The sequence below is a fragment of the Rhea americana genome, unplaced genomic scaffold (genome assembly GCF_003343005.1).
Source record: "Rhea americana isolate MKP2758 unplaced genomic scaffold, rheAme1 scaffold_303, whole genome shotgun sequence".
Classification (NCBI taxonomy): domain Eukaryota; kingdom Metazoa; phylum Chordata; class Aves; order Rheiformes; family Rheidae; genus Rhea; species Rhea americana.
This window is the reverse complement of record NW_028186428.1, coordinates 217,741-241,803: the sequence shown is the minus strand read 5'-3', so window position 1 is coordinate 241,803 and position 24,063 is coordinate 217,741. Positions and strand designations below refer to the sequence as shown.

At 35.8% G+C, this 24,063-nt stretch overlaps 1 protein-coding gene across 1 annotated transcript in view; it reads right to left on the bottom strand.

Annotated features, from left to right (window-relative positions):
• PRKAR2A (protein kinase cAMP-dependent type II regulatory subunit alpha) overlaps positions 1-23,798 on the bottom strand; it is a 73,440-nt gene extending 49,642 nt beyond the window's left edge. The window contains exons 1-2 of the mRNA XM_085309810.1: positions 23,783-23,798; positions 23,607-23,702 (exon numbers count right to left, since the gene is read on the bottom strand). Coding sequence (XP_085165936.1) covers positions 23,607-23,702; positions 23,783-23,798 — 112 coding nt within the window. The remainder of the gene's footprint in view (positions 1-23,606; positions 23,703-23,782) is intronic.
• Between the last annotated feature and the right edge of the window lie 265 nt (positions 23,799-24,063).

The window sequence follows — 24,063 nt, the reverse complement described above, 5'->3', positions numbered from 1 at the left end:
GGACCTTAAAAACAGGAAAACTCATCTCTTATTATCTAGAAACAAAGAGACTAATGCCTATTAATTTTAAGATATTGAAGAATAAGAGGAATCGAAACAATTTATTCACTTCCCACTACAAAGAAATGATTTTCTACATGAGAAATATTAAGTCCAAAACAACTTGATAAATTTACAGTAAAAGCACCTGATCTCGTTTAAAACGGTTTCAATTAAATGATTAACTACTCAAATTCCAATCTGAATATTTTTAAATCAAGCTAATTTCCATCCAAATTCAGTTTGACACAAGTAAAGATTAATCCAATTAAAAATGCGCAACGTCATTTTCTGTGTAGCAATATAAAAGTTAAGAACATGAATAAATACATAGTGAGGTATAACCTTAAATAAGAAGCGTGTACCGATACAATAGCTTATCCACCCTCGTTAGAAAAAGCTGAACTAAATTACAGTACCCAAAGGTGAGAATCCAATTTTCTTCAGGACCTGCAAGATTTAAATAGGTTCTGTGCCTGTTGATTAAATCATTATTTAAAGTTAGTGCTTTGAATTACTTTCATGTAAATCAGTCCACACTAACAAGAAATCTTCTTTTAGTTCACAAATTCTTGCTTCCGTCCTGTTATCCGAAGTGTACTTTTTAGCAATAGAAAACATCATTCATCAGTGAGTAACAACGTGATTTTATTTCAAGCACTGTTTTGCACAAAAACTTTCTTTTCCACCTTTTGATTACTATACCATAACTCATTCATGTTTGAGAACAAAATTTTAACCTCTGAACGGAATTGTATAATACTGTTCCGGGAAACCCTGACATTAATTGGGAACAGTAGGGGGGAAAAAAAAAATCTCACTTTTCAAAGGCTAGGGCTTCTTTTATAATCTTGATTACCTTATCTCACAGTAGGGTTCAGTTCCATCAAAACAGCATCAAGTTTTCCACAGGGGGAGGGGAGCAGAAAAAAGAAAAGAACATAACCTTTTAAGGACAGTTAAGAGAACTATTATTCTGCCTCCACAAAGCATTTAATCTTAAATTGATGGTTTCTTTTCCTTATATCAGTGACAGTTTTAACGTGTATAAAATTTTAGGTTCGCTTTTACATGTTGTCAGATGATGACTATTTTTATGCTAAAGAGATAAAAATCTCACATTTCCTACTACAGGAGATTTGCATTTTCTTTTGTTCTGGTTTAGCAATGAAAGGCTCTCTTTGTTTACAACTGTTTTTCAGTATTGCACAGACAGTCTAGCCAATCCTACAGCATCATCTTGTCTTGTCATGGGGTGCACACAAAGAAAAGCCTGACATTAAGGGATCCTGGAAAGCAGCTCTCAGAAAACGAAATAAGGCAGAAAGGACTAAAATATATAGGAGTTAAGCCAACCCAGCTCCCAGGCTGATTGTGAAAACATGGCTAATTTAAAGCAAAGGAATAGTCATGGATACACCAATAGCAGTAGCCTCCTACACTAGCACAGCCATTACAGCACACATCTGCCTATACTGTAACTAGAATACAGTCAATCCAGCATGTCAATCCAGTATCACTCAGTACCGTTGCTATTCACAACAATACAAAGGAACTGCTACTTTGAAACAGGAAACAACTACATGTTTTCTATTCACATTTAGAATTTCCCTCCTGCCCATCAGTGGGTCTTTTCTCAAGTCACTTACATATGAAATACAGGAATTAGGAGATTAAAAAAAATTCTGTGAGATGAGCTATGACAGCATTATAAACCCTCCCATTATGTCAAAACCTCAGGTGCAGCAACACTCAACTTCCAAATGTTTCTTACCTTTGGCATAAGGCCTGCTTTTCCTTGGGTCATGCAAAGCCAAGACCTTGTGATCAGGTAAACACAACTAAAACAGAAGTAAATTAAACCATTGTACCAGAAGAGACTAAAACAGTCCAATTTCCTCCCTGGCACGCAACAGCAAGTATTAAGAGTCAAAAAATGTCAGCGGTGGAAAGACATATCAAACCACACATTCCACGCTTTCGCCAAAATTAACTTAGGATATTGGTCCTACCTCTCTGTTTCAAAAAAGAAAACAGAAGTGTTGCTGAACATCCGCACATTTTCCGGACTGATCTGAGGCATACACCTAATTAACAACCAGACAAGAATTAACAGGGGCTGTTTTCACAAAAAGAAGAGTTTATAGGTTTCTGGCTCTGGGATTCTTTTTTTATTTAGAGATTCAATTTTTAAAACTAGCTAGTTCTCTAAAAATCAAACACTGATTAAATATGAAATTATCAACTTTATGTCAGTATCATTTAACTTCACTCAGCATTCTCCTTTTCATGCATTAGGAGAAAAAGGAAAAAAATAATAGGTGTTCAAATTAATTTCTCCTACTCGTAATATTTATACCATGAAAAGGAGAAATACTCCTTTAAAATTTCCTAAATGGATTTTATTTCTTTCTTGTGTCTCAAAGGGTAACAAAAATGAAAATCATGCTTCAAGTCATTCTATACATGCTAAAATCTTGTTCACTATTTCCTTTTTAATTACACCTATACTGAAAAGACCTCTCCAAGTGCTGGCCAGTCAGTCTTACAATCATTCCTCTAATGTTTACAACAGACTGAGATCCTGGTAAACCTAATATTACTATAGCTGAGCAATGCTCAACTGTAAGTTAAATTGGATTACAGAATTGGTCACAAATTCCCTCATCACAAAACTGCTCTTCAAAATAAGGATCTTTTGCAGGAGCTGTACTACCAAAAACACTCATGGAAGAAGCAACGCTATAAAGATGCTCAGGTTCGGAATTTCAAAAATGCTTTAATCAGCTAACTCTGCAAGAACAGTCACATATGCATTCACTAACAAAAGACTGCACAACTTTCCCTCCTCAAAACAGATTTGTGTCATCTCACTTATTTAAAATGTTTGAATCATTTTTATAAGTAAAGCAGTATCATATATTCTACTAGTCTAATTCACAAATGTGGTTTATATTAAACAGCAAATAACATTACTGCCATGAAAGCTATACTATCACACGTTAGTGACTGCATTTTGTTCCATTTTTCTCACATGAAAAATTAGGCATATAAAACTTCAGACACAGGTACTGATATGTGGCATTGCTGGGAATTGCTGGGAATCGCTGGGAATCACTGACCTAAAATATACATCAATTTTATACTTTCTGAAGGTGAAAGAACAGGCATTTCTCAAAAATTCTTTAGTTTGCTTTAGTGTCAAGATTTTCTTTGCAATATTTGATGCTGGAGTTTGGCTCACTCTGCTTAGCTTTCAAGAGTTCTGACTATAGTTATAGGCAGATATGAAAACTCAGCTCCATTTCTAAAAGAGTACATGAAAGAAAAAGTACACATTACCTACTTCACCAATGCTAAAAAAAAAAAAAAAAAAGCACTTATGCCAAACAACTTGACAGTAAAATTATTCCCCAAACTACAAACCATATCTGAAAGACTGTTTTTCCCACAATGCCTGGAATCCCTTCAGTGGACTGAAAAGTGGATAATAAAGGACATTAGTAAACTTTTTAAAAAGTTGTATTACTTCTGTAACAGCATAGTTTATTTCTCTATATTGTCCATAAGCTTCGTAAGGTTACAGAAGAAGTTAAAGCTTGAAATTAACAGAAAATGACAAAAAAAAAATCATTCTCCCAGCTAAGGCTACCCTCTTCTTACACATACAAAGTACATCAACATAAAGTAATCATGGTAAGTGGTCAAAGATACAATTTATAGTAAGAGGCAGATTAAGTTAAGTCTACTGAGCATACAAAAAATGATTTCTTTTAACACAAATCTTCAGTGCAACATTCTGATCAACTCAACAACTTTTTGAAGGTTTCTTGATGGAAAAAGAGCAAAGTATAAAATAGGCTGCATTAATTCAGTAGCATAGCACTCAAGAGTCCAAAGAGCATAAGTATACAATACAGGTATGAATAAAACGAATCAGCAGCAATCAATGACTTCCAGAGTACTATCATGTTGAATTATGGCACAAGATCATCCTATGTGAACAGAGACAAAGAGAGAAACAGAATGTACACAGTTCTTATTTAACAAGTCAGTTAAGATTATCAAAACATGTTGAGTTAACACTATAAGCTATTAAAGCTGAAATACCAGAAGCAGAGTGGAGTATAAATCTGAGATGTGACTGTCTCTATGGAATGTTATATCAAGTTATGATAAGGAAGTGCTAGACTACAGCTGTCATACTGTTTTTCCACACACCAAGATGTTAATAGACTCACATCAAAATGAACCATTGCAACTGTGAGAAAATTTGAAGATTCAAAAATCAATATTTAAGAATTTCTAGTAATTAAATTTTAATACCATAGCAGAAAAAAAAGGCCTTCCATCACCAGATGTACAATCGTATTTTACTAAGTGCTAATCTAAACTCATTTTTGAATATGTAAGTAAAATAAGGTTTCTTGTGGTTAATACAAGTATGAAGTTAAGATAGCTCTGGTACATCAATAGTCTACATGCCAATATATCTTTCCTTAAAAAAAAAAATGGAAAGAAAGTGACAAGAGGTCTATGGATGCCTTTCTCCTTCCCACTCTCCTCCTCCAGAAGAGGATGGAAACTCAGAATCTAGTTTGAGATGGATGGAAGAGATTTTGATGTGTCAACTGAAGCATGCCAGATATTTGGAGGAAGACAAAAGGTCAGGGAATATTGGGAAGGGAGTTCTTTACAGAACATGGGTAACAACAAACAAACAGGCAGAAAAATAGAAACCATAGTCCAGGATCGCCTGTACACACACACACACACAAAGTTTGCAGTAAGAGGCTTTTATATTTATTAAATGGAAAAGCAGTAACAAAAAATAATTAAACACAGTTTCTGTATTACAGGAAAAGTTAGAGGCATAGATTTGTCTTCATTTCCTATATTAAAAAAAAAAGTCTAAAGAAGCTAAAGACAATAATATACAAAGCCAAAGAGGCAACACATCCTGGTCTCCAGATTCAATTGATTTTTTAAACTTTGGACTTAGAAGTTACAGAAACAACATGGAAAAACACTGTCCAGAAGCCTCATCTTAAAGCAGCTCCTGGTTTGCTTTTAGAATTGTTTTAAAACACTTCTGATAGAAAAGATGTAGTAACTATTTTTTTTTTTTTTTTTAGGGAAAGGTAAGTCAGCAAGCAAGATGTCTGTGTCAGTTAAAAAGACTTTTTACAAAGCTGTTAAAGCTGTCATATGTTGTGTCGACATTAGGTTGGCTCTTTTGGCTCTTTTTTAAACAAAAAATTAATGCACACTTTGGGGTGGATAGACTTTAAATAGCTGATAAATTTGGGAAAACCATAAACCTTAATTTAGCTCTTTGAAATAAATTTGGGGAACCTCCAGACATAATGTCCTAGTCTCTTGACTGCTACTAGGAACTATAGTTTGTTTCTTTTGCTTGAAGACATTTTAGAAAAATATATCACTATTTTAGCATTCTCATTCCATGACTGAATATGCATACTACAGAGTGGTATTAGTTTGACTGTTTCTATCAGATATTAATTCAATACCAAAAATGACCATAATCACATTATGCAAGGAACATCCTCCCCTGGGCTCACAGAATTCAGGAGTTAACTCAGTAAGTCATGGGAGAATGAACAACTATCAAGCAGCATTCCACATTATCTGACATTGCAATGGCATGACCCACACAGCCCTCTCCTATTTCTTGCTGACATGTTTCAGAGATCCAGCCAAACACCAAAGCTGGCGCTTTCTTTTTGTTTGTTAAGGAGCTGCTTTCCGTGAGCATAGTCTATATTACAAAGATGCAATAGATAGCAATAAGGTGTGCTTGATTTACAAACATAGCAGAGAAATCCCCAGTCCTAAAGGCACAACCTCAGCTGAAAGGACCCATTTGACGGTGATCAAAGATATAATTGCATTCTGACATTACAATGAAGATTGTTAGGGACTGAAATGAAAAATTTTTCAAAGATCAGAAAGACAAAATTACAAAGTGCACAGAAAAGGGGAGGATGCTTCACAGTGCTAGGAGAGGCGAGAAGAAAGTGACCAATCTTCCAAGGACTGTCAGAGGAGAGGAGACACAGGAGGGTACCGCAAGGTAAGACACAGTAAGGCAGTCTACAGTGACTGGTAAGAAAGAGAAATGTAAGCTTGCTCCTAAATCCAAGCAAAGAGAAAGACACTGCAGAAATAGGGAAGCAAAGGAGCCACATTAGCAGGATTTAAAAAGTTTTAAAACCTCAAATGATGTCAGGCTTACAAACCAAAGATTAAGTAGATACAAAAAAATAGTAAAATAAAATAAGTCACTAGGATACTGAACACATTTTAGAAGAGCCTTTTACAGGGATGCTCTGAAAATGAAAAAAACTAGAAAGTTAAAGATGAATTTGAAAATACAGACTAGCAGAATCACCACATGAAGAAGAAATAGCTGTAAATTTCATCAAATACATGCTTCAGACAGGCAAAGACAGTTGCATCTCATCTAGGGAGCCATGATCTATCTCCCAAATAACAAGAAAGAGAAGCAACTCATCCACATGTCTTAGTGAAGTGGCAAAAGGAAGGACAGCTTCTTCCTTTTCCAAGTCTCTTCACTTTTCTGTTACCTTACCAGTCCAGGTTTCGAACTTCACCTCTTTATAGTTATCAGATTGCCATCACAGCAAAAAATGGAAGATATTACAAAAAATAAAAGTAATACCACCACCTCAGGCTATTTAAGACATTTGAAATGTAATGAGGACATAACTTTACTCTGAAATCTTTTTGGTAGAAACTTCAAAAGTGCTATTTAGAGCAACATTCAACTCAGACAATACAATTCTTTTAAAGTAAAATTCACTTTTGTATTTCAGATCATTTTTACTATGGATTTGATTTCTAAGATATTTAGAAGACTTAACTTCATATGTTCAGATCACTTAAAATGTCAGACCTTAAAGACTTTTGAGTGATCTTTACCCTTTTATTGATGATAGGTGCAGTGTCACTACTACATGTTACAAATTAACAACATTTGAATCTCTTTTGGCTTACTCGGAAAGCAGAGTTTCACTGAACGTATTTTGAAATCCCAAGGATAATTTCCAAATGAGTCAAAAAATGTCATTTACTCTATTTTGATTAGTTGCAACTGTGCCTCTTTCATAAAGAATTCATTGTGCCTTTTCTATAAAGGATGGCTTTCCAAAGAGAAATGAGCTGGGTATGGGTGAATGCAATGTGAATAAAACTTAAACAAACAAAAAAAATACATATAAGCCTGAGCTAAATATATTTTGCTATTATAAAAAAAGCTTGTATTCTGTCACAGCCCAGAGGCACTACTAAGTCTAAGGGATGCAAGTTCTTGCCCCAAAGAGCACACTCTCAGTCAATCCTGACCTGCCAGAAAAAATCAGCCACGGTCACCTGTTTTTTCCTTTTTCAGAAGCCTAATTAAAAGTCTCACTATTATCCCAACCAAATTAACATATTACACATTATGAAAACTTCCACAAGAGCAATGACTCACTGCAGGCCTCTCAATCTCAGATGCGTACAGGTAAGTCTGATTCTGCTGGCCACTTTGTACGCCCCTTTCAAAGGGTATCGCACCCACACCCACGGCTTGAAACTGCAACACCAGAACTAGTCATGAGGCTCATTCTGAGATTACGCAGTTGCTTTTGTTCTCTCCCAAACCTCGAAGGCAGTTCTGCTCTCAGTCTTACTGTGGTGCAGATCTTAAAAAGACTATCAGTTGAGTATTATCCTCAAGAATGCCACACAGCCAACTTCTGAATGTACAGATCACTGAAGCAGGTACCCTTGCTGAGGCCAGAAACCTCTATCGTAAAATAAGTACGAAAACAGTGGGAGGTAAACACGTCACAATTACAGTAATAGCACTAGTGAGTTCAACAGAGTACCAAATTTACATATTTCACATATCCTGTTACTGCCTTTTCTATATATTCTTCTCCCAATACACTCATTCCCTTCTCACACTCCTGCATCCTGCCCAGAAGGATGACTACTGCAGCAGAAAGGAGGACAACTACAGCTCCCATGCACACCGAAACAACCCTTCTTTCTTTTTTAATGCCACACTTACTCTATTATTTCCAAGACCTTTAATATATTTCCACTACCAGTACTTTACTTCACATTTCGGTTCACCAGAGAAGCAAGATAAACACACAAGTAATTAATCTATGCATCTTCCCACATCTTGATTGCTGCTGTTTTCTGGAAGCTAACTTTGGTTCTGCAATACACTGCAATACAGTCTTAGTTTTATGCTATCCCTTCTATTTGGGATGAATTTTTCCTGATATTCCTCGCAAGGCATGTTTAAATCCCAATTAAACACACACAGATGCACATTTTCACATGGTCTTTGTCAGTGAACAACTCCTCAAATATCTCCTAGATATTCTATGTTTTAACTCTTACCATCCTTTAGGCAGTTGCATATCATTTAAGACAGAGCAGATATTGCATACACTCCTAATATTTTTCTCAGTATATTTTTCTCAGTACATGTGGCATTTAAAACAATTTTAGTAAGACATAATGCTGTATTTTTTTCTGGATGCATAACAAAGAGTTGATTTCCTCCTAAATGTAAAGAAAAAATGACGACAGTACACAGAAATTCTTGTGATTTAGCAAGGCATAACAAAGCAAAAAAGAATTTTGACTACCCCCAGTTTCCATCAGAAACCCAACCCTAATTTTTCATTCACTGCACTGTATTTTAAAAAGATTCCATCTGCTCTGTCTGTAGTATGCATTAACATTCAGAAGACATCTGCAGTGTGCAGACCGAGTTTTTAATTGGAATCATGTCACAGCTACCATCACACAACACTGAATGTAAATGTTGGATATCTGCACTTGGCAGCTGCTTTGCAGGCTTATTATAAAGTCCTATTGAGACTGAGAGTGACTTTAAATAATGTGGTATCAAGCACAGAAGTATCTTTAAAAAACAAACAAAAAAAACACACCTCAAGTATTTACCATCTTGGAGTGTTTTTTTACAATGCCATCTATATCTAATAAAGTTTACTAGCATCTTAAATTACTTAAAAGCAAAATATCATTTATATTCAGCCATAACTCTCAAAGAGAGCCACAGATTGGTACAACTGAACACCTATCTTTCATTACAAGAGCTACTTAATAGTATCTAACTTCTATTTGCCCTGCAAAGAAGGGCAAAGAAAATTGAACTACAGTGTAATTGAAACTGTGTAGTGAAGCTCAAAGCATTAATGAGATCTAGAACTTCAGCATTACTAAACACATAAAAGGGCCTAATTTAAAGAACTTAAGTAATAGATGTGCTCAGTGATTTAAGATACTTTCTTGTAATGTCAGACAAATTATTGCTGAATGGATGATAATAGCTAGCCTTTTTTGAACAAGTGAACAGCAGCTTCATTTGCTTCACATCTTCACTAAAATGTAGTTATATAAAGTCATATTTTCCCAATCATCTACGTATTTTCAGCTTGTAGTATTTTATTAAAGTTTCTAACAAGCAGGGTAGAGCGATCAGCCATCTATACAAAGGAAGTAGATATTACATAACTTCAGTTTGTGTATGTATATCTGTACAGTACAATCAACTAGTTCTTATGCTGTCAAACGCAATATATACAAATCTTATCAGTACGTAAAAGAGACATTTAAAAATTTTTTAAATAGCAACATTCTTTTTTCACAAAATACGCATCTTTTTGGAGAATCTGTCTTCCATTATCTTTGCTATAGTACTATGACAGACATTTTCTGAAAAATGTAATAAAACTTCAAGACCATTACTCCTAAGAAATAGATACATCACCATAAAAATAGACAAGTAGAGGTACTGCAACAAAAGAAAACCATCAGCATCTGTTTCAATTCTTTTGCCCTTCTTTGATAGGCTAACTGGCTTAATGGATATTGCTTAGCTTTAGTATAGCTTCTAACACAGTAATTCAATTACACCCAGCAGAAGAGGAGGATACAACTGCTCGTGCTCAGTGCATATACACATGGTCAGTCTCAGGCCTGCACTTGCACTCTGCCATGTCTTGCATATCCACCACCATTTCAGAGCACGCTAGGACTAAAGTGCAACAAAATCAGAAGAAAAAGCAAGGTCTCAGTCCCAAGCCTGAGTACACAACCAGGTGAGAGATTACCATTGATTGCATCAGGGCTTCCAATCTGTTTTTGTGGAAAGCCAAAAATGTCAACCATAATTTCCTCTGTGATACACAGTATCCTACAGACATCCTTGAGTTTGCACTAGAATAGAAGGGAAGAATTAATTTAGGCACTTAGGGATGAGATACAGTGTAAGAAGCTTTTCCTTTTGCCTCTTAGCTATTTACAGTCTCAGATAAAACAGATTGAGCTCACTCTCACAATCAGGTACTGCATCTCATGTGACTGACAGTGTGAAACTAAAACTGAACTAGTTCTACAAAAGAAAGCAATTCAGAAGAAAAATAAGGAAGGGGAGATTTGAAGCACAGCAGGAGCCACCAACATTGACAGGCCAGTGTTTTATGTGCTTCGTATGGATGTTATGCAGCTATACTTGTTGGGTCAACCTGAGCTTAGGATTGTACAATTTTAACTACACAAGCAGGATTTAAGAATAGCATCCCACGGCTAAAATAGGAGGCAGACAGAAGTCCCTGGTTCTTTGCCCGAGTCATTTCTACTTTCATTACTGATTTGGATGATGAAACACAGTATGCTTTCACAAGGTTTGTGTAAAACAAAAGCTAGAATAGGTTGCGGTCACCTAATTTCATCTGTATAAAAGAGCAAGAGGAATTTCAATTAGGAACACCAGCATTAAGCTTCACTTCAAGCTGATTCAGAGCCTAATCTTACACAATCACACACAAATTATGGCATAAGAATACCTATACATGCCTAGGGAAGATGCTCTACAAGCTCATTAAAACTCACAATTTGTTTCAAGTTCCAATGGTAAAAAGGTAAATAAAGTAACCTTAATTTACAGATAGAGGCATAGGGGGGCCCTGCAGTTTCAGACATCTTTTTGGCAGGTAGGTAAGTATAAATTCTGACAGAATCGCTGTTTAGGGTTTGGGTTAGTTGAGGCTTTTTTTGTTTGGGTATGGGGGTGTGGATGCGGGAGAAGAGGAGAAGAGAAGGGAGAAGGAGCAGAGAAATACGTTAGGCAATTCTTACATAGATACAATTTCTTATCACCAGGGCATATTCTTCCTATTTACAAACTGAGCACTTCAGTTTGCTGATGACTCAGCAAACTGAGTCATCACTGAAATATTTTTAAAGGAGTCAAATATATTATACTCACCAAGTACTTTTTCTACTAATGTCACATAAAAAGCTAACAAGCGTCTATATCCTGGACAAATCAACGTATTTATCAGCCATCTTGGCCACACCACCATAACAGGCATCTATTATCAGCTGATTATCTAGGATAACATCGGCATCCTTCCCCAGTTTACTGTTTTCTGGAATACACTGCCCCATCTTGTAAACAATCACCAATGAAAAGATTCACTTTTGCCTGAACAGGGCTTGAATGACCTTGATCAAAAGATCAATATTTTAAAGTATTGATTCAATTCTTACTGAAGTCTGATTTTAACAGATTTTGAATTAGGTCCTTAATAAAAGGATAAAGATTTATTACTGGTTTATGAAATAAAAAAATGTATTGAATAACCAGCATACCTATATAATTATACCTGATATGTTCCAAAAATTACGTTTTGGAACAATCATATGTGTCATATCACATTTGGTCAACTATATAACAACACCTTTTAATTTTTAATGACCAAAGCCTGGAAACCTTGATCACTTGTTTATGACAAGTTCTAGATATACTTAAAACTGAAGTTATTGGTTTTCCCATTAAAAAAAAAAAAGAAAGAAAAGAAAGCAAATCTGCCCTAGAAACACACATTAGCAACAGGAAAGGTCCAACAAGCACTTTAATACTGTTTTTTGGTTTTGTATTTTACTTTTTTGTAGAAAAAGATCAATAGGGTTTTGGAAGACTGTAGAATCACAGAATGATTGAGGCCGGAAGGGACCTCTGGAGATTATCTACTCCATCCCCCCCAAGCAGTGTCATGTAGAGCACATTGCACAGGATCATATCTAGGCAGGTTTTGAACATCTCCAGAGAAGGAGACTCCACAACCTCTCTGTGCAACCTGTTCCAGTGCTCTGTCACTCTCATGATAAAGGTTTTCCTCATAATCAAGTGAAATTTCCTGTGTTTCAGTTTGTGCCCATTGCCTCTTGTCCTGTTGCTTGGTATCACTGAAGAGAGTCTGGCTCCATTCTCTTGACACTCTCCTTTAAGGTGCTTGTACACATTGGTAAGATCCCCTCTCTGTCTTCTTCAGCCTCAACAGGCCCAGCTCTTGCAGCCTTTCCTCATAAGAGAGATGCTCCAGTCTTCTAATCATCTTTATAGCCCTACAGGCCACATTCAGTTTCCACGCCCGTACTCCTCTTATACTGCCAGTTAATCCAATCTCACTAGATAGCAGGACTTCTCCTTACAGAATTTTACATCTTCAGAATCAGAGTGCCGGGCATCGGGATTTCTGCCTCTTTCTCCATGTCTCTAAGCTGCGAGAATTCTCTGTCTGAGCACTACTGACTCCATCATCCACACTGCCTCTGTGGTCGAGTGCTTGCTGGGGAGAGGAAAATGAAAAGTGACTCACACCTAGCCCTTCACCACCATCACGGCAAGTAGCACAGCCTCAGCTTTGAGGAAGACAAGAACCAGAGGACTATATAGAGGCAAGAAATGATAAGGTCACACAGAAGGAACAGAAGATTATCATGAATTCTGCGGAAGTATTACTGCTAACATCAAACAAAGTATAAGTAAATTTGAGTAGACTAAGTATGGAAGATTTAAAATTATGGAAGTTAAAATTCTCTATCTGAGCACTGCTCAAGTTGTAATACACAACAGAAGTATAAGAAAAAAATCCGTACTATAGCTCAGAGAAAACACTTTACAGCTTTTCCACCTTCAGATTTAAGCTTCTAAGAACATTCAAAGTTTAACAGTATTTTCTTATATAATAACACAGCTGTAAAAGACAAATCTTCATGTAAAGAAACATTTTGATCAAAGATCTCATACATGACAACAAAACAAAATAAAAAAATCCTAATAATTACATACAGTGCATTTTCACAGTAAGAAGTATTTGGTGAAAGGAAGAAGGATGAAGACAGACAGACTTGTCCTGCTCACTAAGAGGAGATAATACTACAATTTAATGTGTTCTCACCAGCCCAGGAAAATCCCTCTTATCTTCCCAAGAATGTTTCAAGTCCCTGCAAGAGGACTCAATTTATCACTTATCCTGTTATAAAAATGCTAGTAAGATTTCCCTGTCTAATGTGAGTTGCAGTCCCAAAGGCCTTGCCTTTGCTTCTCAAGCCCCCTAAAAGGGCATGGCCTTTATTTCGGCCCCTTGTACAGTCACCTGACAGGTGGAGAATCCTCACCCATATCCCAGCTACTGTATCCTGTCACAGCCTGCAAGAGCACACTTGAAAACAAATTCCTCGTTGATGCAACCCAGCAGTATTTCTTCATTATTTTGCTACTGTAACAATTCAGTAAACATACATTTTGCATCACAACCAAACTTAGAACTCTGCAATATTGTAATTAAAATTCTTGTTAATTATGTTTCCCATCTTTAAACTAGCATGATAGCAGAAACAGACAATATCCTTTTAAAGGTATTACATTTTCCAGGCTTTATAGAGATAAGTACAATAGCTACAAGATCTCTGCTTTGAAAATTTCGTGATACAAACAACACAAACCAAACGTAGAAAAGAGTCATCAGAAAAAACAAAGTGACAGCAGTGATATCTGCATGGTCGTTAGCTCTGTAAGTGTTCAGAAGATGGGATAAGCTTGTTTGGCAAGTTTTTGTTTTGTTTTGGTTTTTTTAATTTTTGTCACACACTGCCTTACATGGAATAACTGAAGGGAGGAGTTAGGTTTTGCTTTTTTTAAGTGGAGTTAAATGCACCTTGGAAATATTTTCTCAGATATCATTCCTCCTATACCTCCATTTATTTCAAAATCACATCCACCCTGGCTTTGTTTACAAAGAAACAAAACAATATACACGCACATTTTCAGTTAAAATACTTTGCTTCCTCTGTTTCTTTGCACAGAGGAAAGTAACTCTTTCAGCCAAGTCAGCCTGTTCCTTTAAAGGTAAAATGCTAGCAAGAAGTGACAAGCTACAATTTGTAAATGCAGTGCTACATACAGCTGGGAGAAAATAATCTAAAATACCATACCGAGATGAAAAAAGTAATATATGACCATATAGTAAGTTACACTTATGATAGGAGGACTCACCATAAATTAGCAAAAAAAGAAACATTACTATACAAAATGAACTGTGTTTATTTCAAAAATCAGTTCATATATGTACAACTTCATAATGCACAAACAAGTATTTTACATGTTTGTTTTTCAATAACAACCTACCTACCTTCACAAAATTTCTGCCCCTAGGAGACAGGTGCCTTATTGGAGTCCTCTACAAAATGAGTATGTGCAAGAACAAAGAATAATGGAAACAATATGATACTTTATAAAAAGAAGTTTTGAAACAATTTTAGAAGATAATTCCAAATAAGCCTTTATTACTGTATTAATGGTAAAGTTATTAGATTACTTACATCCAGAGAAAAGACCCTGACATACTTATTTTAGTACAAGGACAGGGTGTTTTTTTTTCAGATTTGTAAAAAAATAGAGGTTTTAATACATTTTAAGAGGCAGACATACATTTTACTCCCAACTATTTTCTATTATTTTCAAAGATAAAGTGAGCAGATTCTGCAAAACTCCAACATATTACAAAATTCCATGTCATTATATTAAAAGAAAAAGTCTTCATAATGGCAAAACTTTAGCCTTTAGAGAAGCACGACGATGTTTGATATAGATCTTACCATTTAAAATGTGCAGTTTGCCCACTGTCACAGAAAATTACTAAGTCTTCTCACTAACTTGAGATCCTGCCTTACACCTTTCATGCTTATCAACTTTATTTTTAAACTCTGCTATTTTCATTCCCATTATGAACTTTGATAACATATAAGCAGTCACACTCTCCAAACTCTGACTTCTACTTAACCCCAATGATTCAAACAAATTCAGCTGCACTTATATGCATTGCTGATACCAACCTTTCCTATTTGAATACTCTTCTCTGAAAATGGCAGTACTGTTTAGCTATTCAGTCAAGCCATTTCAAATGCAACTTCTTTGAATGAACTGGAATTTTGTCATTCCGAACATTGAACTGAAGAGTTTGTGAAGGGTTAATCCACAATTTAAATATTAAGAGGGAAATAAATAACTTTTATAATGATAGTGTACCAACTTGTTTAATACTATACGTTCTTTTTGTTTCTTTATGATCAGTATTACTGGCTTGAGTTTGTTTTTCAAACTAGAAATATCTAGCCCTGGCTTCATGACATATTGTCACCAGAATTATTACTTCTGTTTCTGAGGCTCTTTTCTCTTAATATTCCAATGATACTTCAGAAGTTTTAAAAGTTTTGCTTTACTAAAAAGTAGCTGTATCTCATGGACCCAAAGATATAAAGAGCACTTGGAGAAGAGCTCTCCACAGAAAGCAAGAGCATCCCTGACCATTCAGTCACAGGTTCAGATACCCAAAGATTCCCAGATCAAGCACAAGAAAATCTGTATTCCTGATACTTCTAACAAAAACAAACACAGCGTGCCTCCCTTTCGTAAGTCTACTAGCACTTCTCTGTACACTGACAGCAGCAAAACAGAGCAAGGTAATTAGATTCTCTGTTACAGGTCAAATACAAAGGAAACAACAACTCCTGGTACTTTTACGTTAATGCAGACGGGAAGAAAAATATTGTGCAAAACACTTTAATGTTCAAAGTAAAAGAGAAAGATGTTCTGTATCATCATCGCTTTTAAATAGAGCCAATAAAACACTCCCAAGAAACATTGCTTTGGTATTCTAATAACCACAGCAGTGATATACTGCTTTATATTGCACATTGCAAATCACGAGGGATTTACTGCTTTCCTTACCTAACGCAAAGGAGCAGAGTGCCTACTCATATCTTCGCTTCAAATGTGCAATATAAGAATTATAAAAAAAATACATCCCAAATTATTATAATAGCAGCAGGTAATAAGTACTACGGAGTTCAAATTCCAGATGAACTGATTTTTGGTATGACAACTTCTACTACAGAGCTCCCCACAGTCACTGTTACATACTGCCTGCACATAGCTGTAAAAGATCTGCAATGTGTGCTATGAAAACTTACAAATATCTGCACATAAAAGCTATGAAAAGCAAAAAAAAAGTGTGCAAATATACATCATAAAGTTATATTCTTCTATTTTGCTACATATAATTAAGCCATAAGGCACAGAACTGTTAGTAATCAAATATTTTCAGCAGTGAGAAATTAAATTGACTTCAGAAGGATGTAAGGGATGCTCATAGAGAGAACAAGAAAAAATTAAGCTCATTCAAATATACCTCTTTTCCATAAAGTTATACAGTCTCAAGGACTAGAATTAAATTCATTACACAAATTACATCAAGTGATGTTTAAATACGTCGAATTTTCAAGCATACAGAAATTAAAGTAACATCAGCACTCTAAGGGGAGGTGAAAGAACTATGAAATTTTAGCATTTCAGAACAAGAATGCTTGCTCGAGTCTTCCCCATCCGTTTCCTCCAAAAATGCCAAAGACAGAACACCCAATGTTAATCTATCTTCATGAGTAGTCTCTTCTTAACTTATCATTGAGAACGCTTGAAGCCTTACAAATATTAATGAATGTTAAGCAGATCCATTTATAATATTAAATGTTAGAAAACTAACAGTTTCGGAACCACTACTTCTGCAAAACAGGGGAATTTTATCACCTTTGAACTTTCATTCCAGGGCTTTCCATGAGACATTCTAACATTTTTCAGAGAGATATTCCCTATATCCATGATAACTAGAGACTGACACCACGGTATGTCCTTGTGGAAGCAATTCTTTGTGAATGATATTTCTAAATCAGTGTTATCAAGTGTTGCCATAGAAATGTCAATGTGTTTATTGGAGGCCTTCCCCCCAGCACCCCCCCCCCAAAAAAAAAATGCATTTTTCTTCTCCTCAAATCTCTGTGCAAGACAGCTCTCTCAATAGGAAGAACAAAACAATATGCTACCCCAAGGGAGGAAGAACTGAAATGGAAATGAAGGGCCATTGTAACATCCTGCTCTGTAACAACCTGTCAATGTACAATCACCAAGAAAAGAATCTTAGCACTATAGTTTTCTCAAAAGTACGCACGAAAGATTATACACCAGTTTCTCAGCCTTCTGCTAAAAATACACAGTTCTCCTCACATATATTTCATATATTTATGAAAATTTTAAAATGCTTGGTAACAAGAGAAGCTATAGTTTAAGCTTTGAATTCCTTCATTGTATACTACTCAGATTCACTGAAGGGCAGAAACACACAGTTACTAGTGGCAGACTTTTTTTTTCCCTGTGACAAGTTGCTCAGCCTTGCTAATTAGACTTCACCAACATCCCAAAGGGAGAGCGGGATTCCAGGCTCTTGGAAGATCACCTCAAAACGAACCGTGCTATCATGCTAGTTGGAGACGAAGCTCCTACAGGCTGTGTGCCATTTTTGAGGAGAAGCAGAGCTGTTCTTCAAGCTATCCTCAGAAATCCACCAGGAAATAGAAGGAAGGCACAGACCATGTGCATGTGCAAGCGCATGCATTTAACAGAAAATTCAAAGAGGAAATAAAACCTATTTAAAAAAAATCATGAAAGCACTGCTACAGAAGTCCCTCCCACATGCCCTAAAGGCAGACTGTTCCTAGAGATGTCTTTCCTCCACAAGGGAATCTCCAAGCCTATACTCAGAGCAGAACCACAACCACTCATTGTCTCCAGTTTTCATATAGAAAGGAAATGTCCCAATATGAAAAGAGCTAATAGCAAAACTGCTACTGATACAATGTTGAGGTTTATTTTACAATAAGTCATGCACACTTATGAAACACAGGCCCAACCATAGCATTATGAGGGAGAACTAGAAGAGAAGTTCTTTGCCAAATTCCCTATTCTCTTCTATCCATTCCTAACCATAAAAATAATCAAGATATCATTCTGACCACTGGGATTTTTAGAATCTCATGGAGAAAATGCAATTGAACAAAAAAGCTGAGTGTTCTAAGTAATAACTTCTGGAGATTCTACCTAATAGTCTATTTTTCACGTTTGTACTTCAAAAGGAAATAACCTGTTTTGCATTAAAGAAACTCAGGCACACAACCTTTAATAGAATCAGCATCCTGGTGCAAGAGCCTTTCATATATTGGTCTTTTGTCCACATACAGACTTCTCAAATTCCCCACTTCTTACTTTTCTTACCTGTATTCTTATCATTTATCTTATCCATTTTCTATCACGGTGACACCAATATACTAAAAATGCATAGTGCAGAGTACCCATCATTTATTGTAGAACTGATAGCTAATAGTTATAGCTAATATCAAGTACTCTGTTAGAAAATATCAAGCATAACAGTTAAATGAAAAGCTACCAGCAGCTGAGAGATCACAAATATAAATTAAAAAGAAATTAAGGTTGAAAAAAAAATGTATTGCATGCCTTCATTCCTCACATTTTAAATCATAAGAAATATTTTAAAATCAACGTAGAATTTCCACCTTCCTGATGTAAATTAATACACATTTAGCAGTATCCAGTAATGTTGGTACACTTCAATCAACTTGTTTATAATTCTCTCCTTCTCAGCCAGCTAGTTTATCCCTTAAATGCAGCTCTGGTCTACTCTTTTAACAGAATAAATAAAATCTTAAGAAGAATGCTGAAAATGCTGAAAAGAAAATCCTGTGCGATAAGCAACTACAGATGGGAAAAAAAAAAGCTTCAGAGGTTAGGAAAAAAAAATTTTTGATTTTTTGTCCAAGTAACTAAAAGAGAAATGAAATGTCTTCCCTAATTGTTAGTTTATCTTCAAATTTCTCGTGTGAGCAAGATTAATATAGAGTGAACTTCCATTAATACTAACTGAAGTTACTCTATTTAATGCTTCAGAGTTAAGCCAGTGAGAAATGGCTCTGCAAAACAAAGACATGTGCAAGTATAACGGCTGTACAATGGCAATCCTTTACTTGGTATTTTCTGTGTTAAACACATTCAATACAATACACTGTCAAGATCTATAACATTTAGAAAATTCTACACAAAAATATATTTCTCTTAAAACATTATCAACAGAGATGCATCATTAAAACTTTACTTCAAAATGGATTTAATGTTATTGACGGAGAATCAAAGCGAAGATAAAACTCTAAAGCTTCTTCTACAGCTTCAGGTATCAGCATTTCCTTACACATTCACCCATGCTAAGTATATATTAAAAAGAAAGTAGGTGTATTTATACCTTTATACACCAAACTCAAAGCCTTAATATAGTTTGATCATAATTTAGAGCTTCTTCCTCCATCTCCTTAAAAATCTAGAAATGAATAAAGTTGTTTTGCACTGTGCTTAATTACAATCACTATTAAGGCCCACGAGTTAGTCAAAAAATTTTCAATGCAGAAAAAGAGATGTAGTGCTAGTATTTATTAGATTATGAAAGTGTCCGCTATGTACTACCTGGATTTTAAACAAAATATCTATTCCTTGGACTGAATTTAAATTTGCACCACACAATGTAGTAATATCGTAAAAATAAGCTTCTGCAAAAAGAGGCACTTTTAATGTTTGAAGACAAAAAAAAAAGAATAAATAAGAGTGAGGATAGTGCTATCATGCTTTATTCCCAGGAAATTAACAATTATGGAGAAACAGTGCATCAGGCAAACGTACTACTAAAAAGTTAAAAGCACTTCCATTTTGAAGGCAAATGTATCTCACAGGAAAGCTTGCAATAATCCATGAATCTGAATCACATCTGAAAACTTGAATAGAACTCTCCAGAAGCACTACTATTCTCCTTATTCCTTCCCTCAAAAGTTTGACAGATTCACATCATATGACTTCTACCATTCAGTAAATTTTCTTGAATTGTTTCAGGAAGACAGCAAGGAGTTACGCCTGACCTGTAAATTGATTTAAACACTATATAAACTCGTAGTGATTGATATAACAAAAATTTTTCAGTGAAAATATACCGGACATATCAGACAAGCACAATAAAAAAGCAAAAGCAAATGATGTTCAAGAACAGCATTAAGTATTCAGAGACAGATTTAAATAAATATCAAGCACTTCTGTTGACAATTAAAAAAGAGATTTCAAAAGACTGACTGAACTGTTATTCAGATTCACTTAAAAGATTTAACGATTTAGGAGACTGCATTTCCCAGTTTTTCTTCCTTCTAGGCCTCTTCTGCTCAAATACCCAATTGATGTTTTAAAGATGATGTTTAGCAAATCCTTGAATTTTAATTGAGAAGCTGATTGAAGAACTAAGCAGTATGGTTCTACCTGTTCATCCAGATCTATATGCATCATTTTTTTCACTATAACAATAGAATACAGAGAAGAGGATTATTTCAAAAGCAATATAGAAGTTTTCCATTTTACTCAGGAAGATGCTCAAGAAGTATACAACCTTTCCTCTAACCTTTCACCAATGTGAAACTCTGGGAAAGAAAAACTGGAATTAGCACTAAAATAATTACTATATATGCAAGTATATATAAAAGTCCAAAATTATGGTTATCTAAGTGTTACATGTATTGCATATAAATATTAAATATACACATCATATGTGTCATTAAATATCCAACTTGTTCAAGTCAGTGTATATCCCAATATTATTTTTAGTTCTACCAGTTTCATTTACTATTTCCAAGAATATCACAGTTTTTATATTAATTATTAAAACAACCAAGGAGGCACAAAATTAAAGGTTAAATCCCGAAGTCTTGAATAGTACCCTTGGACCTTTGTGCAGTTGCCTCACTTGGCAGAGGAGGAAAGCTGTCTTGCTTCCTTCAGATTTGCTGCTCACAATTCAGTCTCAAAGAGTAGGAAGAACACTTCCATGGCTTTCATTTTATAGCCTTTACATGACCCTTCAGAGCTTTCCTGATAGGACTACTATTGCTGTGCTCAGGGACACATTTTCAACATATATATCCATTCTTGATTACTTCTTCAGCCCGATTTTTGAATTTGTCATTCTGCATCTTTTCCTGACTCTATCAACTTCTCAGTTTTGCCATTATACAGGTCAAACAGAAAGGCTCCAAGGAAATCTCATATGCATAAGCGTAAGCTCACTGCCACAGCTGACTGGATATTTTTTTTTTATTCCCCCCCCCATTATCATCATCTTCCATATGCTCAGCATATAAAGATAATTTTTCAACTACCTTTAAATTTCTTAACATAATACCTTAGTGAAAACCCACTGCTTAATTTTATCTTTCTATTTAAAAATTTCAGTGGAAACATTTTAAAACATCCATTTGGCTTCAGTATTTTCAACTCAAAAACAAAGTGAAATTAATTGAAAACTATTCTAAGTTGCCTAGAATGAAAAAATACAATCTTAATAAAGCATTGTTAGGATCTGTTCAGTTGGACCAGCTGAGACTTTTTTCCATTTTGTGCGTTTTCTCTCTTTCCTAAGTGTACTTAACCATGTGTCTATAACCATAAAAGATCTGATCTGCCAAATGAAGATAGAAAAATTCTCCTTACTACAACATTCACAGAGGAGAAAGATATCAAAGCCTCAGACTTCAGTATTTTCCAGTTACTAGAACCCTTTTCAACAACAGTTATGATGGAAATTAAAAAAACCTGCAGCTATGGTTGACTGCCCCTTCCCCTCAATGTTAAACATGATAAAAAATAATTTCTCTGATCCTATAGAGACTTTTGCCTACTGTTACACAGAATATATCACTCTTCCTTCACCAGGTCTTTGTAACTATAAGCAGGAAATAGCATGTTTTTTCAGAGCAGAAGCAAGACAGTATTACTGACAGGGCCACTTGCCTCAAGGGTTCTGACTAGCACAAGTGACACCAACCAGTGTCGTTAATTTAATTTTCTTTTTGAGATAAAAAGATGATGGACAGACTCTTGAAGCAAAGGAATCATCTGCACACGTTAGACTGCCCCACCACATAGAGTTATATTTGAAAAGTGGTTTGCCACCACGAAGTTTATAAATTTTCATTTGAACACACTGAAATTCAGAAGATCCTTTCAGCTGTAGTTTCCAACATTAACCAGGAAAACACTACACTCACTTCCCTGTTCTTTCAAAACTTAAAACAAGACAAGCTGATTAATAAATAGAAAACTCAGCATTCAATGATAAAAGAAAGCTTCCACCAGAGTTTAAGATAAACATTGTATAAAGAAATATTGCATTTAAAAATTGACATCCAATTATTTACTGCAATCTCCTGCAATCTAGAATTGTATTTTAAAGAATATATTTTATAAGAAACAATAATGTTTTTATATTTAGAGATGTTTTAAAATATCGGTAACTTGAGTGCAAGGCAAAACTCGTAATGGTTGTCATAAATATGTGCTCACACTTGCACATCCCCTTAACTTCATTCCAGCCACAGTCATTGTCTACCTCTCTTCTCCTCTACTTTGCTGCCTTTTTTTTCATGCCCTACTCAAAGACAGAACCCACTCTCTTTGTGTAAAAACACAAAAACTCAAATCTAGAGAGTAACTGCAAACTGCTATTTGTTCTGCCTGAATGTTTTATTCTTGTCTTCTTCACGTACTTGCATATCCTGTTTAGATTGTACACTTTCAAGAGTAGAACCTGCATTTTACTCTGTGAAGTTCCCAGCCTAGAAGGGCTGCAACAATAGCTGTTCTCTCAATGCTTCCTTAACAATAATAACAATCTGTTCTACAGTTTGATTTCTTCTTGTTTCTTTAAAGCCATTAACCAAATCACAGATTTAAGAACATACTACCGCCACAGGGTGACCTGCAGTAAATGGTCTGAAAAAGAATCCTTTGTAACAGTCAAAAACTTTTACTCGTATTATAGTTCAAGGGCATAAAAATTCTGAATGAAGGCACTAAAAGTTTAGGGAAAGCATGCCATTTCATCTTTTCCTTCCCCTTTAAGTTACCCTCTAATAGAGAGGCTATTTAGAAATGTCAGGTCCAAAGTGGTCCAAAGTTCTAAGTTTTTTTTAAGAAGCACTGCTCAAAAACGTTTCACATAACTTTCTTCTTTGAAACTCAATTAAAATTCCAAACTATAAACACTCATGCTTTTCACACCAAACACTGTTCACTACAGCACAAAAAAAATGTACAAACGGAGTTTCATTATCCAGATCAAGTAAGTATCCAGGATCTTTTCTATCTTACAGAGTTGCAGTATAAACAGGAGGATACATGTAGTTTTGAACTTGCACTATTTAGCAACACATTCAAAAGTTACCTCGGGGCTTTATAATAACCACTTTAAACAAACAGTGGGAATGATAGTAAGAAGAAAAAGTGCTTAGCTCATTCCCAACTTCAATGAACACTGATCCTTACGCTTCTGTCCTTAAACCATTGTGGGCAAGCACAGAGCAGATCGCACAGCAACACATGATCTTTCGTATCACATGCTTGGCAGTACGCTCATTTCGCTCCGGTAACTCCGCTCAGACCCCAGGCACGAGTTCGGCTGTTGTTCCGCAGCGCGGCACGCCTGCTTCCCCACACCGCACCCCGGGCACGAGTCTCCTCTCGGAGGCTACGAGCCCAGCAGGGCGAGCCCGGGTTTGCGCCGCCCGGGCGAGGGGGCAGCCCCGCGGCAGGCGCGCAGCCTCCCCGCCGCACGGCCGCCGGGGAAGGACCCCGCGAAGGGGCTCGGCCGCCGCGCCAAGCCGGCGCAGCCTCCCCCGCGC